Here is a 16,312-nt window from a genome sequence, read left to right on the forward strand (position 1 = left end):
AAATTACAACTAAAAGACAGAACAACTATTATCCAGAACTGCGGGAAAGCTGGCTGAGTGGAAGTTCTATAACTAGAAGGAAAGAAGAAAGCGCATTGAGACTGGTAGGAGGTGCAGAGGTGTGCGTGGAACAGGCTGGCCACCAGATGTGCTGCTTTTTTAATCAGGAGGGAGATACAAGCTCCTGATTGTTCTGAACTCCAGTTCTGGGTGAGCCTCTGGGGACCCAGACACATACGGGGAAAAACTGGACTGTGGCATCGGCCAGAATGTGAGGGCGGCTTTCTTTCAGAAGGAAGGTGCTCGCAGTGGTCATTGTTCCTGCGCTGGGACCTCTCTGGTGCGGGGCTGACCAGAAGCTATTGCTGTTTGCTCTGCCCTGGTGATTCCCTGAGACCGCCCCACCCAATTTACAACCCCACCTAAGCTGTGAGCAGCGGCTTTTGCATAGGAAGGGCCTGTCCTTTCTCAGCCTAAAACCTGTCAAACAGGCAGCAGCTGGGTCAGGGAGCCCCAAAGCTATCAATAAAAGGCCCAAGGCCAGCACCAGCACCAGCCTGCCTTGCTTCACAGCTGGGCCTCATCTGGGCACCTCCAAACCTGATACAAAGAGGAGGAATCTGCAGATCTCTCTGTAGCTCCTGCTGGGTGGCCTCAGGCAGTGGCTGACTTTGCACCTCCTTGGAGATCCAAGAGCCAGTGTACCCAGTGGTCAGAGTGAGACCATCACAGAGTACAATTCTTCACATCCATAAGCGACACACTCAAGGGGCAGACTCAGTGAGCACCAAGGCCCCACTGAAGCAAGTCCTGCCCCATAAGGGTGTCTCCTGCACAGCAGCTATTCCATTGTAGACACAGCTGGTCCTCACTGCCAATTGGCCTGGAGGTCAATTCCTCCCAGTAATACCAACAGCAATCAAGGCTCAACTACAACAAGACTGTACACACAGCCCACAAAGGGGTGCACCAAGAGTGTCCATCTCAGGTGATTGGGGAGGCTGAGCCACTGGGCCCTATAGGACACCTACTACACAAGGCCACTCTATCAACTCAAGGAGACTTAGCAGCTACCCAGTACATAGAACCAAACACAGGGAAGCAGCCAAAACGCAGAGACAAAGCAACATGTCACAATGGAAAGAAATGGAAGGAAGCAAACTACTGGATACAGAGTTCAAAACCACAGTTATAAGGTTACTCAAGAATTTTCTAGAAACCTCTGAGGAACTTAGTGAGACCTTCAAGGATCTTAGTAAGAATGCCAAAAAAAAAAAAAAAAAAGAAAGGAAGAAAGAAAGAAAGAAAGAAAGAAAGAAAGAAAAAGGACCAGTCAGAAATTAAGCATACATGGACTGAAATAAAGAATATCATACAGAGATTCAACAGTAGACTAGAGGATCCCAAGAATCAAGTCAAAGATTTGAAATATTGAGGAAGCAAAAAACACCCAACCAGAAGAGCAAAAAGAAAAAAGAATCCAAAAATATGAAGATAGTGTAAGGAGCCTCTGGGACAACTTCAAGTGTACCAGCATCCGAATTATGGAGGTGACAGAAGAAGAGAGAGAGCAAGAAATTGAAAACCTAGTTGAAGAAATAATGACAGAAAGCTTGCCCTAGCTGGTGAAAGAAACAGACTTACAAGTCCAGGAAGCGCAGAGAACCCCAAATAAGAGGAATCCAAAGAGGACCACACCAAGACACATCATAATTAAAATGCCAAGAGCAAAAGACAAAGAGAGAATCTTAAAAGCAGCAAGAGAAAAAAAGTCAGTTACCTACAAGGGAGTACCCATACGACTGTCAGCTGATTTCTCAACAGAAACTTTGCAGGCCAGAAGGGAGTGGCAAGAAATATTCAACGTGATGAATAGCAAGAACCTACAACCAAGATTACTCTACCCAGAAAAGCTATCTGTTAGAATTGAAGGTCAGATAAAGAGCTTCACAGACAAGAAAAAGCTAAAGGAGTTCACCACCACCAAACCAGTATTACATGAAATTAGTGGCCTGGTGCACAAAATTGGTGCACATTAAAAGGGCATTAATGAGAGAAAATATTTTAATATTGCTATTTGCACTTTCTCTATAATAGAAGTGTCAGAGATGAAAAAAATTAGTAAAATGTATATGAAAATCTTCCTCCTGTCAGAGTCTGGGGCACGCTGCGGGACCCAGAGTTAAATCCCTGCCCACCCGTGTGCACCCCAAAGCCATGCAAGACCCAGACCCGGCAAGACCCAGACCCGGCCAGCCCCACCCCCGTCAAGCCCCACCAGGTGGGGGGCACAGCCTCAGGTCCCCCGTCAAGCCCTGCTGGGTGTGGGGGGGCACAGAATTAGGTCTCCTGGTGTCAGACCGGGGGGAGGGGGGGCAGCCTAAGGTCCCCCTTCAATCCCTGCCAGGCAGAGGGTGCAGCCTGAGGTCCCCTGTCAACCTCCCCTGGGCATGGGGGCACAGCTTCAGGTCACCCGCCCTGGTCTGGCACCACGCAGCCTCAGGTCCCTGCTGATGGCTTGTTACAGGAACCCCGCCACTGCTGTGGGTGCAGCCATCTTATGATGGCCTGATGAAGTGAGGGTCAATTTGCATATTACCTCTTTATTATATAGGATGCTGAAGGGTATTCTTTAAGAAGAGGAAGAAGAATAAAAAGGTAAAGATAAAAAATTATGAACAACAAAGTGACAACAAATACATATCTATCAACAAGTGAATCTAAAAATCAAATGAATAAAAAATCTGATGAACAGAATAAACTGGTGAATGTAATAAAATCAGGGGCGAGGAAAAGAGCAGACTGAAAATTCTCAGGGGGAAGGGGGTGCGGGGGGTGCGGAAAGAGACTGGACAAAAATCTTACACCTATGGACGAGGACAGTGAGGGGTGAGGGCAGGGGGTGGGGTGGGAAGCGGGTGGAGGGGGGCTATGGGGAAAAAAGAGGAACATCTGTAATAATCTGAACAATAAAGATGAAAAATAAATAAATAAATAAATAAAATAAAGAGAAAACAGATGCACTGCAAAAAAATCAACAGGATATTGTGCAAACTGGACAGGCTGACTCTAAAGTTCAAATAAATAAACAAGGAAGAAAAAAAAAACAGAAAAATTACGCAAAATAAGAGTCCTAAAGTAAGGACCTAAGAGTGTTTGTATTTTATGTGTTTTATTTTGTTTTCAACTGTAATATTTAAAATAATGTGGTTCTACAGCATCAAAAACCTAGAAATATATCTAAATAGATATAATAATTTAGTAAATAATAAAGGTGGTATTTTAAATCAGTAGAAAAGATGCCCAAGGGTGTAATCATCTGGAAAAAAAAATAAATTAGAATCCCCATCTCACAGGTTGCATCAAAATATATTTTATGTGGATCAAATATCTTCAGGTAAAAAGTTAAAACCATGAATATACTAGATAAAATATAGGTTAAAGGAAATTCTCACATGGTGAAAGATCTTTCTAAAAAGGACACAACACCTGAAGTCATAAAACATTTGTAAAGTTGACTACACAAAAATAAAAGAGTTGGGGAAAAACACCCATAAACATTAAAGAGACACACAACACACTGGGGTGGGGGGGGGGGGGGTAATTCAATTCATATCACAGACAATGGACTTATTTTCTTAAAAGAATTAATTGATTCTTAAAAGAATTCCTCTTAATGTACTAGAATAGCAAAAAGCCCATCAAGAAAGGCAAATGGATATTGGGCCTGAGGCATATAGAACACTAACAGTAAAAAGACGGTCAGGTTCATTCATGATAAAGAATGCAAAGCAAAACTGCACTGTGACGCCGTGTTCCCCCATCTGGGCAAGGTAGCAACCCCTGGCAACAAGCACAGTGCTGGAAAATTAAGGAGGATACGGGCACTCGCATACATTTATTCTCAGAATATAAATTGGAACACGTTCCATCAAAACCAGTTTGATAATAATTGAACAATTAGAATGCACTTGTTCGTTAGCCAGACAATGCTGCAGATCCGCACAGTTACAATGCCACGTATGCAACGTGGCTTGCTGTGATGGCTCATGGTGGCATAGCCTCGCTTTCCACCAAAATGATAAGCGGAGTCAACCATATAGTGGACTATAATATGACCATTAAAAAGTCAGACTTTGGCAATCCGTGTGCCAAGCAATGTTGTAGGATTTGCTGGTTCTAAGAAAATTGTATAAAGAGAACTATCATCATTGACTGTCATCACCACATATTATAAAACTCCTTGCTCCTCATTCTTGCAATCTTGTACACATCAGAAATCTAAAGGCTGGATAATCAAAATGGAAAACGGAGAACTACAGCCTGTTGTGAGTTGGAGAATAGTGTTCAAATGTCACATCCAAGGTCAAGATGCAAAACGTGTTTTAAAGTAGCGCGGACGAGACAGGATAGCCTACGAAGCCACCTGACACATGGACGGCCCGACAGGAGAACCTGGAGAAACGGATCAGAGCCTATTTTCCAAATACACCCTCTCTCCCTGCTTTCTCCAGCTCAAGGTACAAGCGTCCTTTGCAAACTGTGGCCACACTTTGCTTTCAATAGAGCAAAAAACACTCTTCCTCCTCAAACAACAAAATAGAAATAAAGAACTTGGACGCTGAATTATAAAATCCCCCCCATAACTGAACCTGCTTTGTTCTGTTCTATCCTGATAGTACATTTGGATGATCTAATTCTCCTCACTACACACACACACACACACACACACACACACGGAATTACAGACATAAGGAGATATGTCTGATGAACGCTTACCTGATAGCGTGTTGGCTGATTGAGAATGCTGTTAAAACTGTGTGACTCAAAAACTCTGGAGTTAGACTGAGTGAAGAGGTTTAACTAGGAAAAAATACAATTAACCTAGTGAATTAGAATACATCCATTTGGAAAGAACAAATATAATCTACTTTATTCTCCTCGATAGCGTTTCTGGAGCCAGCCCTTCTGAGGGACATGTGGTGGAGGTTGAGTCTGAGACGTGGTTTAATATATTTCCGAAGGGGAACGTCACCGGGAGCAGCGTGCTCACGTCACTGGCCTGCCGGCAGCAGGAACTGTCTCGGAGCTGATTAACTGAACATTCTTTTAGGAGTCGGCTCGGGCTAAGCCTTCCTGATCCTGGGACCGTGTGATCACTTCATCAACATGTACCCGGGGCGCCCAGAAGGCGAAGCTGCACAGAAGCGATTCTACCTGCTCAGAGCCTGGTTCCTCGCCCACGTGAACGGGACACGCGTGCTCGGATGGCATCGTTCAGTATTTTCCAGCCCAGCGGTTCTCAACCTGTGGGTAGCGACCCCTTTGGCGGTCGAACGGCCCTTTCACAGGGGTCGCCTAAGACCGTCCTGCATATCAGATATTTACATGACGATTCATAACAGTAGCAACATTGCAGTTATGAAGTAGCAACGAAAATAATTTTATGGTTGGGTCACAACATGAGGAACTGTAGTTAAAGGGCCAGAAGGTTGAGAACCGCTGTAATCTAGCCCTAAAATACCTGCCCACATAGCATGTCTTCCCGAGCATCTTGGCCTTAGACTGAGTCAGGGTCACAACTTTGGAGGGAATTGGGCTAAAGAATTTAGGTTTTCTTTCCTTTCCTCTCTTTCTCTTCCAGGTTTAATTGTGGGGAGGGGTAGAGGGAGGAACAGGAGGCGAGAGGCACACGTGGTCACCGCCCGTTCTGTGCGCAGCCTCTTCCCCACGGGGTGGGCTTCACAGGCGGACCCGCCACCCGCCGTCCATGGGCACGGCTCAGGCAGGGACCCTGCTCACTACCCTGTCACCGCGGTGCCAGCACAAAGCCTCGCTGTCAGGGGACCGCTCCTGTGAGCCCCGGTCAGTGCCTGGCCGCTGGCCCCGGCTGCTGTGTTACAAAAGGGGGCTGGAGGCACCTTCCTCTCTTCTACAAAAGAAAAGCAGAAACAGGATTTCTCCAAATGTTCGCTAAATTCAGCACACAGAGCATACCTGTGGCTAGGAGAGTCAAACAGCTCCCGCACAATTTACAAAATAAAATCAAAATGGATGTTAGAGCCTAGGAGGCTGAGGGGTGGGCTCAGCCTTCCTTCTCCCTCAGCAGCCGCCCCCAAGGACAGCGGCTCTTCCTGCCGGCACCCCCCGTGGAGCACGCCCGCCCCTCGCGGTCCTGGGCGCACCCTGCCTCTCCCTCGCAGGGTCCAGGTAGCCACGTGCCGCCTCAATGCCCTCTCTGCTGGCACCGTCCCTCCTACACCATGACACCATCAGGCACGAAGCCGGTGGGTGAGCAGCTGCTACGGAAAGACAATGCTAGGGTGTGAAGGGTAAGGGCTTGCACCTGCAACCTAGAGAGGCTTTCTTTGAAAAGAATAAAGCCTCGGTTACTAAATGCCCAGAGAAGCAAAGTCCATTTCAGCAGTAGCAGAATTTGCCCAAGATGGCGAGTAGAGGCTAGCCCCTTTAAGAGAGCAGCCACCCTGCAGCTGAAGGTGCAGCTGGCGGGGAGGGGGTGAGCAGCAGCCAAGCCCGAGCACAGCTGTGAGCAGGAGGCGGACAGGTGTGGGGCTGGTGGGTGCAGCGGGCCCGGTGGGTGCGGGGCTGGTGGGTGCAGCGGGCCCGGTGGGTGCGGGGCTGGTGGGTGCAGCGGGCCCGGTGGGTGCAGCAGGCCCGGTGGGTGCGGGGCTGGTGGGTGCAGCGGGCCCGGTGGGTGCAGCAGGCCCGGTGGGTGCGGGGCTGGTGGGTGCAGCGGGCCCGGTGGGTGCAGCAGGCCCGGTGGGTGCGGGGCTGGTGGGTGCAGCGGGCCCGGTGGGTGCGGGGCTGGTGGGTGCAGCAGGCCCGGTGGGTGCAGCGGCCCGGTGGGTGCGGGGCTGGTGGGTGCAGCAGGCCCGGTGGGTGCAGCGGCCCGGTGGGTGCGGGGCTGGTGGGTGCAGCGGGCCCGGTGGGTGCGGGGCTGGTGGGTGCAGCAGGCCCGGTGGGTGCGGGGCTGGTGGGTGCAGCAGGCCCGGTGGGTGCAGCGGCCCGGTGGGTGCGGGGCTGGTGGGTGCAGCGGGCCCGGTGGGTGCAGCGGGCCCGGTGGGTGCAGCCCGGTGGGTGCGGGGCTGGTGGGTGCAGCAGGCCCGGTGGGTGCAGCGGGCCCGGTGGGTGCAGCCCGGTGGGTGCGGGGCTGGTGGGTGCAGCAGGCCCGGTGGGTGCAGCGGCCCGGTGGGTGCGGGGCTGGTGGGTGCAGCAGGCCCGGTGGGTGCGGGGCTGGTGGGTGCAGCAGGCCCGGTGGGTGCGGGGCTGGTGGGTGCAGCAGGCCCGGTGGGTGCAGCGGCCCGGTGGGTGCGGGGCTGGTGGGTGCAGCGGGCCCGGTGGGTGCAGCGGGCCCGGTGGGTGCAGCGGGCCCGGTGGGTGCGGGGCTGGTGGGTGCAGCAGGCCCGGTGGGTGCAGCGGCCCGGTGGGTGCAGCAGGCCCGGTGGGTGCAGCAGGCCCGGTGGGTGCAGCCCGGTGGGTGCAGCCCGGTGGGTGCAGCGGCCCGGTGGGTGCAGCAGGCCCGGTGGGTGCAGCAGGCCCGGTGGGTGCGGGGCTGGTGGGTGCAGCAGGCCCGGTGGGTGCAGCCCGGTGGGTGCAGCCCGGTGGGTGCAGCAGAAAGGGTGAGGCATCTGATGCCGCCTTCAGTCCCACGCCTGCCCCGCTCGGCCAGCACCGCGCCCTTGCACAAGTGAGTGGCTTTAGTGGCGTCAGCTGTCGTAGCTATAAAGTGGGGACAGTCGCCATACCTACCTCACAGTGTTGCATGAGGGTCAGATGTACAGCAAAGCACTTTGCAAACTGCGGATGAGGAAGGGCACTGCTGTTTGTCGAGGCTGGAACTCTGTGCGGCTCGTGTCATTCCCACCAGAACCCCACGGGGCTTCCTCCTTCAGCTGCGACACTTAAGGCTCAGAGTGACGGAGCACTTCACCCCGGGGGCTCGCTCACGGGCCATAAGCCCGGAACCCAAACCCGGGCCCAACGCCCAGGCGCTCGTCCTGACATTAAACTGCCTCTCCGTGGGCACACACGAGCTATTACTTGAAATCACGGGATGTCGCAACCGATCGCTGCCTTGCGAACGCACGGCCTTGAGAGCCCGCGCCCAGGTCTAAAGGCCTAAAAGGTCACCTTCGTAAAAAACGAGCTGGCAGGGAATTACAAGACCTGGAAAGCACCTCTGTTTCCAAAGGTGAGAAGTTAAATCGCAGGAATCGGGCCGTGGCCAGCGTCACCTGAGAACCAGGCCCGGCTCTGCGCAGAGGCCTGGATTTCCCGGAGAGAAGATTGCTGCCGTGCGGCTCCCAGCTGCAGGCCGTTCTTACAACGTCAGGCATAACAGGTTAGCCCCACGCCTTTCCTCCTCCCTGCCTCGCTCGCTATTATTTGCGGTTCTGCCCCTATCTTCCTACGCCAATTCTGACTCTGAAAACTGCGTTCATGGTAATAAACTGTTATCATGCCACTTGAGGACACACCGTTCTTGATCATTTCTGAAAGGGGCATTGACGATTAATACTTGAGGACGCTCTTAGGCCTGCATCGATTTTATAATATTGGAGGAAAAAGGAGAGTTTAGCCCAATAAAGGGTCTGGACAAATAAGAAGACTACGGTGGTGTTGAACATACATACAACCATGAGGAAATGTGCAGTGAAAACTCTTTAACTTTGGAAGAACAGTTGAGAAGCATGGAACACAGGGAACCAAGTGTTCTGTTTACCTTTCACGAGTTAAAGGATTTCTCGTTTGCTTTTAATCCGGTAGTTTACGTGAAATTATGACCCTAAGCAAGGCATAGATTAAGGGGCCTCTTGACACATTAGGAAAGTATTCGTTATTCGTCTATGAAAGACTGTGGGATGGACGATACTTTCGACATCTTCTAAGTTCACACATAAAAATTACTGAACGCACACCAAAAGACCAGGAGGAAGACACCACGTTCCCCGAAAGGCCGCGGTGAGCGCCGGATACCTACCCTGGACTTGGAGTTCCCCAGCCCCATTTCTATGTCTTTCTGAAGCCTTCTCCTTCTGCATTTGGAAAAGTTAATGATCCGCATGATGAAATAAACAAATGACTTTGGACTAGGAACTAGACTGAAGGGTGGAGGTAATGTTTTTCCATCATCGAAATAAGATAACCAAAGTTTCGAGCGAGCAAACTTCCATTCGACGTCGCTGTCGTCCTGTGTCACGAGACAGAAAAGACAGAACTCATTTCAAAAACCAGAAATTCTAGTAATTGATTCCACAGGGTGTTCCAATGAACCTAAATTATGCTTTTTGAAATAGGTAAGTGATTTATATACAATTGTCTGCTTATAATCCCTATTGTTCTACATAATATTCTATCACTTTCTTGATACTCATTTGTTTCTCTTCCATATGCTTCTGTGTGTACCCACTGAAATTTAACAAGAATTTCTGTCCCCCACCCAAGACACAAAGCAAAGCACAAGAAAAAGTCAGGGTCAAGGAAGGATGGGGAAATTATCCTCTCTCCCTGCCAATTCTGTGTATCCGTCAATAGTTCCCCACTCTCTGGCCACCCTCCCTCCCGTCCAATAGGCTGTAGATACCGCATACTATACCCCCCGGGCAAAGGGGGAAACTGCACTTTGGCGTTTATCTGTCTGCCATATGTTCTCAAATGTCACACGAGGCCCTCAGTGGCCTATTCCCGTTTTGTATCTCGTTGGTCCTCAGAGCTGCCCCTTGGTGACGGGCATGACCATCCTACTGGGAGAAATGATGGGGAGGAGAAACGACAAGGAGGGGGTCCAGAGCAGAGGAAGGTGACTCACTCGGCTCACACTCGCTGGACAAGCAGGAGTGCAAAGTCCCACAGTTCTCCCTGGAGGACCTCGCTCCGGCTTTGGTAACACTATCTTGTGTGTCTCTAAAGCACACAGAGAGACGCAATGGACTTAACAAACAGCAAAGCCCTAAGAAGATACTGAACTCTACACCGGAGGACAGAGAAAACATACATGCAGCCGTGAAGGCTCCAACCAACCCATCCAACACCAAAAAGCAGACTGATTTCCAGAACCGTGAAAATTCCAACTGGATAGAACATCAGCACTGTTTGCCAGATGCCTCGAAACTCCCCCTCCGGGACCTTTCACAGCTGGCAGGCTGACGGGGAGAGGGCAGCCTCCCCATGCCTGGCACTTCTTCCAGCCGCTAATTTCACAACTTCTGAAACAGACCCCGAGAGTGATGATAAAGCCATGGAGCCCCACTGTGCTCCTAGAAGACGCTGGCAGGCGTAGGCTGTCTGTCCTGGTGGAAAACCCGGAGGACAGCCTGGGTGCACCCCGCCTCTTCGCGTCCAGGAGCTGGACCACCCACAGGGCACCAAGCAGATGTGCTATGCTATTAGAACGACGACAAGGACAGAGCCACGGGTAGGAGTCTGCTTACCTCAATTTCTTGGTACGAGCTGTTAATCATGGCAATTAACATGTTGAGCAAAACAACCACCATAGTCACATTGTAGATTCCATAAAGCACGTATCCAATATTCTCTATGAACTTGTGATCATACTTGAGCACAACTGAAGTCACTTCAGACAACCCGAATATGGACCAAAACAGAGTCTTGAAGCTTTCTTCCACACTGTCGAAAGATTAAGGCACACAGTCAGCAAGCGAACAGTTTTCCGTGTTGAAAAGTCAGAAGTAAAAACAACGTCCTCATAAAATACCATCATAAACCCCAGAATGGAATTATCTTATCTAATAAAAGAGAAACATGGTAATTAGCCGTATCTCCGCTACCCTTCCCATTAGCTAATCAGGGCGATATGCAAATTAACTGCCAGCCAAGATGGCGGCCGGCAGCCAGGCAGCTTGAAGCGAACAGGAGGCTTGCTTGCTTCAGTGACGGAGGACTCCAACGTTCCCCACCTGCCGCTGCTGGCCTCTGAGCTTGCAGTTTGAAACATTGTTACAAATATAGAAGCTAAACAAAACCCCAGAAACCTGCTTTCAGCTAGCTGGGCTTCAGCCAGCAGGACTGCAACATTGTTTCAATTATAGAACCCAAACAAATCAGATACCTGCTTTCAGCAGCTGAGGCCTAAGAGCTGGAGCCAAGCCTCAGAGCTAAAGCTGGCCCAGAATTTTAAAAAAAGAAGAAGAAAAGGAGCGGATGGGAGCTTCAGTCACCTGCCAGCCTGAAAACAGCCCTCAGCCCCTCACCCAGACTGGCCAAGCACCCCAGTGGGGACCCCCACTCTGAAGGGGGTGTGACTAGCTGCAAACAGCCATCATCCCCTCATCCAGGCTGGCCAGGCATCCCAGTGGGGACCCCCACCCTGATCCAGGACACCCTTCAAGGCAAACCAGCTGGCCCCCACCCGTGCACCAGGCCTCTATCCTATACAGTAAAAGGGTAATATGCCTCCCAGCACTGGGATCAGCGGAGCCGCGAGGCCTCCCGGCACCGGGATCAGCGTGACAGGGGGCAGCGCCCAAACCCCCTGATCGCCCTGCAGCTCTGTGTGTGACAGGGGGCGGGGCCACAACCTCCCTATCCGCCCTGCTCTGTTCGTGACAGGGGAAGGTGCCCCAACCCCCTGATCAGCCCTGCTCTGTGCCTGATAGGGGGGAGCTCCCCAACCCCCTGATCTCCCTGCGGTTCTGTGTGTGACAGGGGGCGGCGCACCAACCCCCTGATGGGCCCTGCTCTGTGCGTGACAGGGGGTGGCGCCGCAACCTCCCCATCGACCCTGCCTTGAGTGTGACAGGGGGCGGTGCCCCAACCCCCCAATCGGCCCTACCCTGAGCGTGACTGAGGGTGGCATCGCAACCTCCCGCTCCGCCCTGCTCTGTGCATGACAGGGGGCGGCGCCCCAACTCCCCAATCAGCCCTGCTCTGAGCCGGACCAGGGGCTGCACCTAGGGATTGGGCTTGCCCTCTGCCACCCGGGAGCAGGCCTAAGCCAGCAGGTCGTTATCTCCCAAGGAGTCCCAGACTGCAAGAGGGCACAGGCCGGGCTGAGGGGCCCCCTCTCCCCCCCGAGTGCACAAATTTTTGTGCACCGGGCCTCTAGTCTATATATATATAAAACCCTAAGCGACTGTTCGACTGTTCAACCATTGGACAGGTTGCTGTGACATGCACTGACCACCAGGGGGCAGACACTAAACTCGGGAGCTGCCCCCTGTGGTCAGTGTGCTCCCACAGCGGAGCTCTGCTCAGCTGACTGACAGGTGCCAGACACAACAGTCTCCGCTAGCCAGCGAATGCAGCTGCTGCAGCAGCGCAAGCCTCTCCTGCCTCCACAGCAGCGCTACTGAGCGGCCGCGTGGCGGCAGGAAGGCACTGCGGGGTCCCAGACGAGCGGGACTGGCGAGGCGCCGGGGCCGGGCTTGGGCTCCTCCCCACCGCCTGCCACTTTGCGCACTATTACATCCCCGGGGGGATGTTGGCTGCCGGTTCCAGCCCTGTCCCAGAGGGGTCCCGGATTGTGAGAAAGCGTAGGCCAGGCTGAAGGCCCCGGATTCGTGCACCGGGCCTCTAGCTTTACTATAATGTTTAACAGAAGTTATTCTGGGGCTTTGGTGCCGACGCCCGGCTGTTCCAGGGGAAAGTCTCCGGAGTCGTTTTGGGGAAAGAAGTTCTGCCCCGACGCCATTCCTGTCTCCTAGAAGGATGGATGTTTGGGTGTGATCTTGTAGGTGCTTTAGAATCTCAATCAGGTTTTCTGACGTAGAACCAGGTCAGGATTAAAATTAAATGCCCACTTCCAGAAAACACGCACAGACATCTCCCTTGCAGCGAGGCAGTGGGGCAGGAGCACCCTGACGCCCACCATAGGGCGGGGTAAACAGTTCTGTACGTCCATGGGCGGAACGCTATGACACGGATCTATCCTCCTGCGTCTATATACAATGATATCAGCGATATATTCCCAAGTGAAAAAAGTAAGATGCAGCAAGTGTGAAATAGTCTGCAATTTGAATAAAAAAGAGGGGCATACCCATCAGTAGATGATTGGATTAGAAAACTGTGGTACATCTACACGATGGAATACTATGCTGCTGTTAAAAAGAAGGAACTCTTACCATTTGCAACAGCATGGATGGAACTGGAGAGCATTATGCTAAGTGAAACAAGCCAGTCAATGAAGGAAAAATACCACATGATCTCATTCTTTCGTGGATAATTAAGACCATTACAAACTTTTGAACAATAATAAATACAGTGGCAGAGCTGCCTCAAACCGATTGTCGGTCTTCAGTGGTAAGGCCAGGGAGGGTTGGGGGACAGGAGGGAGGGGAGTAAGAGATCAACTGAAGGACTTGTATGCATCCATATAACCATAACTAATGGACATAAGACACTGGGGGGTAAGGGAGGGCAGGGGCTTGTCAAGGGTGGGGGGGAAAAAAGGACACATATGTAATACCCTTTGTAATGCTTTAAGCAATAATAAAAAAAAAAAGAATAATTAAAAGAGACAAGTATTATCAATACCAAAATATTTATAATGAATAAAAGGGTATGTTGATGAGACAAGAACAAACAGAGCTATAGAAAATAATAGAGATTGAAAGCTTGCTAGTAAGCATCCATGCACTGTAGTGAGACACCAGTGAGATAAATGGTCTTTGATATAGTAGTATACTGAAGGAGTCATCTCCATCTGTGGGAAAGGAGTTTTGTAAATAAATAGACCTGGGACAATTGGTTAGTAACATGGAATTTAGCTTCTCGTACAATATGCCTGAATTAATTCCATACCAATTATACACCAAGAAAAACTAAATAAATGTTGCATAAATGAAAAAAAAAAAAAAAGAGGGGCATACAAGCGCTTATATTCTTGTGTGTGCAAAAAACCTCTGAGAGTCCCCGGCAGAAACCCTTGCCCCTGGGAACTGGGGGGCGCTCGGGTCCAAGGTGAGGGGTCGGGCTTCCACGGCAGACACTGCTCCCGGGAGTCGCGTCACAGGGATTAGCACCTGCTAGGAGGCATGTTTGGCTGCAAACGAAGAGGAGGCAGCAGAAGGAAAGATTCCTCTTCTTTTCCCTCAATTTAAATAATCTGCTTCCTGACTCCTGGTCCCCTGCAGCAGTTAGTACACACCCACCACCCACCACCCCCAGACGAAGGCCCCAATTTGTCCCTAAAATGGGCTTTGCCAGCTGAATCTGGCCGGTCTCATCATATGGCCCAGTTGTAACTGCTGGTCTGTGAGCAGCAAGAATAACCCTTAAATAGTTACACACGTAGATGTCCATCGCAAAGGAGAGGTGGAGGGTGAGTCCAACACGAACACCGGGCGTGTTTTCATTGCTGCAGTGCTATCCCAAAGCACACTGGGTTGCCTTTTTTCTGAGTAACAATATCCTCTTACTATGGATTCTGTATTTCATTTGGACCCGAGCATTTGTATTCCTCTCTACAACTTGTTCTGGGAAACTGTGCAAATAGCAATATGGAGGTGAATAAAATTCTTTCTTATCACCTTAAAAAAAAAAGTGAGACCTTTTTCCAAAGAAAGATTTATGAGAACTTTTTAAAATTTCTTATAACAGATTCTAAATAACAATTCTATAGAGTCATAGGTTTTAGTACTAGTTTATTCATCCATTCAACCAATATTGCTGGAGCACCTATTATGTTCTGGAAGTTGTCCTGGGCCCTGGGGGCAGGGGGTGGAATACCTGTTCCTACAGAGTTACTCTCTGTTATAGAACACTAGAGGCCAGGTGCACGAAATTCATGCACTTGGGTGGGGGGGGGCATCCCTCAGGCCGGCCTGTGCCCTCCCACAGGGGGAGCGGGCCTAAGCCTGTAGTCAGACATCCTTAGCGCTGTCGTGGAGGTGGACGAAGCTCTGGCCACCATCACTGTGCTCACCAGCCGTGAGCCCGGCTTCTGGCTGAGTGGTGCTCCCCCTGTGGAAGCACACTGACCACCAGGGGGCAGCTCCTGCATTGAGCATCTGCCCCCTGGTGGTCAGTGCACGTCATAGTGGCCAGTTGTTCTGCTTTTCGGTCAATTTCCTTATTAGCCTTTTATCATATAGGATTTGACCGTGTGCTGTCATAGCACAGGTGCTAGGAGACAGAAAACTACAACCTCCTTGTTCCTGCCATTAATTTTACGGCGTCAAGGAATTCCCACCTTCTTCCTCCTGCTCCTTGCGAGCCTCTCCCTCCCCCTTCATTCTCTCTGACTCCGTGTGAATCTAGCTGGTGGGGAGGGGACAGGGAGACGGAGAGGGTGCTGGCGGGTCCTAGCTCCCACTGTGGCGAGAGGCTTTCTATAAATTCCCTACGTAACCCGCTCGACGACCTGCCTTGAGCCTTTTTGTGCTTATTTTTAAAATAAGGAAACTAACACAGGGACATGTGAACTTGGCCAGAGACCACGGCTGCAGGCCAGCAGGCCAGCCGGGCCGCCTGGTTCCCGAGCCGCGTTCTCCCACGGTGCTCAGGTGCCCGTCCTCAATAGCCGAGGAGAAAACCTCAGGGCCAAAGCGCCTTCTGAGCTCCAGTTCTGTGCGCCTCCCACTGGGTTCAGACAGAGATTTTCTTCATTGAAAGCAAGCGCTTCAGGTCTCGTCCACCCCTGAGACCTGCTCTATATCAACGATTTGAAAGAATTCATTTCTGAACAACGTGCTGCCTGGCAGGGCTCGAGGTTCCGTCTTAGTCTATAGGGAACGTGCTGACCGTCCAGCTGGTGTCAGTGGGACGCGGCAGGACACAAAGGGAGGTGGAGGGCATGACCTCCCCACCGCAAGGCCTGCAGTACAGAGCGGGGGCCACCCCCACGATAGACAAAGCCCGATGGGTGACTGCTGAGAACCAAGATCAACAGTAATTAATATAAATGAGAAAAGTCCGGAAGACAGAGGCTGAATTTGGGCTCTTTGATATTCACAGGGTGAATATTTGCATTTTATTACCTACCGCTGACTCAATGGCCTAAAGCAGTGATGGCGAACCTATGACACGCGTGTCAGAGGTGACATGCGAACTCATATTTTTGGTTGATTTTTCTTTGTTAAATGGCATTTAAATATATAAATTAAATATCAAAAATATACATCTTTGTTTTACTATGGTTGCAAAGATCAAAAAAGTTCTATATGTGACACGGCACCAGAGTTAAGTTAGGGTTTTTCAAAATGCTGACACGCCGAGCTCAAAAGGTTCGCCATCACTGGGCTAAAGCAAACTCCCCAACCTGATAATCTTACTGTTTACTAAACATTACCCTAGGGAGGGCCACGAGTCTCACAGTCTGGATGTCTCCATGCTG

The 16,312-nt window shown here is 50.9% G+C and overlaps 1 protein-coding gene across 6 annotated transcripts in view; it reads right to left on the reverse strand.

Annotated features, from left to right (window-relative positions):
- The window catches only part of TRPC3 (transient receptor potential cation channel subfamily C member 3), an 82,037-nt gene that overhangs the window by 15,843 nt on the left and 49,882 nt on the right, over positions 1–16,312 (reverse strand). For 3 of the 6 annotated variants that reach the window (XM_070416915.1, XM_070416912.1, XM_070416911.1), the window contains 4 exons: positions 10,452–10,647; positions 9,002–9,211; positions 7,771–7,818; positions 4,780–4,863 (listed from right to left, as the gene is read on the reverse strand). In XM_070416915.1, coding sequence (XP_070273016.1) covers positions 4,780–4,863; positions 7,771–7,818; positions 9,002–9,211; positions 10,452–10,647 — 538 coding nt within the window. The remainder of the gene's footprint in view (positions 1–4,779; positions 4,864–7,770; positions 7,819–9,001; positions 9,212–10,451; positions 10,648–16,312) is intronic. The other 3 variants (XM_070416916.1, XM_070416913.1, XM_070416914.1) reach the window with 2 other exon arrangements.

Source organism: Myotis yumanensis, unplaced genomic scaffold (assembly GCF_028538775.1).
Source record: "Myotis yumanensis isolate MYYU_CA2020_CCGP unplaced genomic scaffold, mMyoYum1.0.hap1 SCAF_5, whole genome shotgun sequence".
In the NCBI taxonomy this organism is placed as follows: domain Eukaryota; kingdom Metazoa; phylum Chordata; class Mammalia; order Chiroptera; family Vespertilionidae; genus Myotis; species Myotis yumanensis.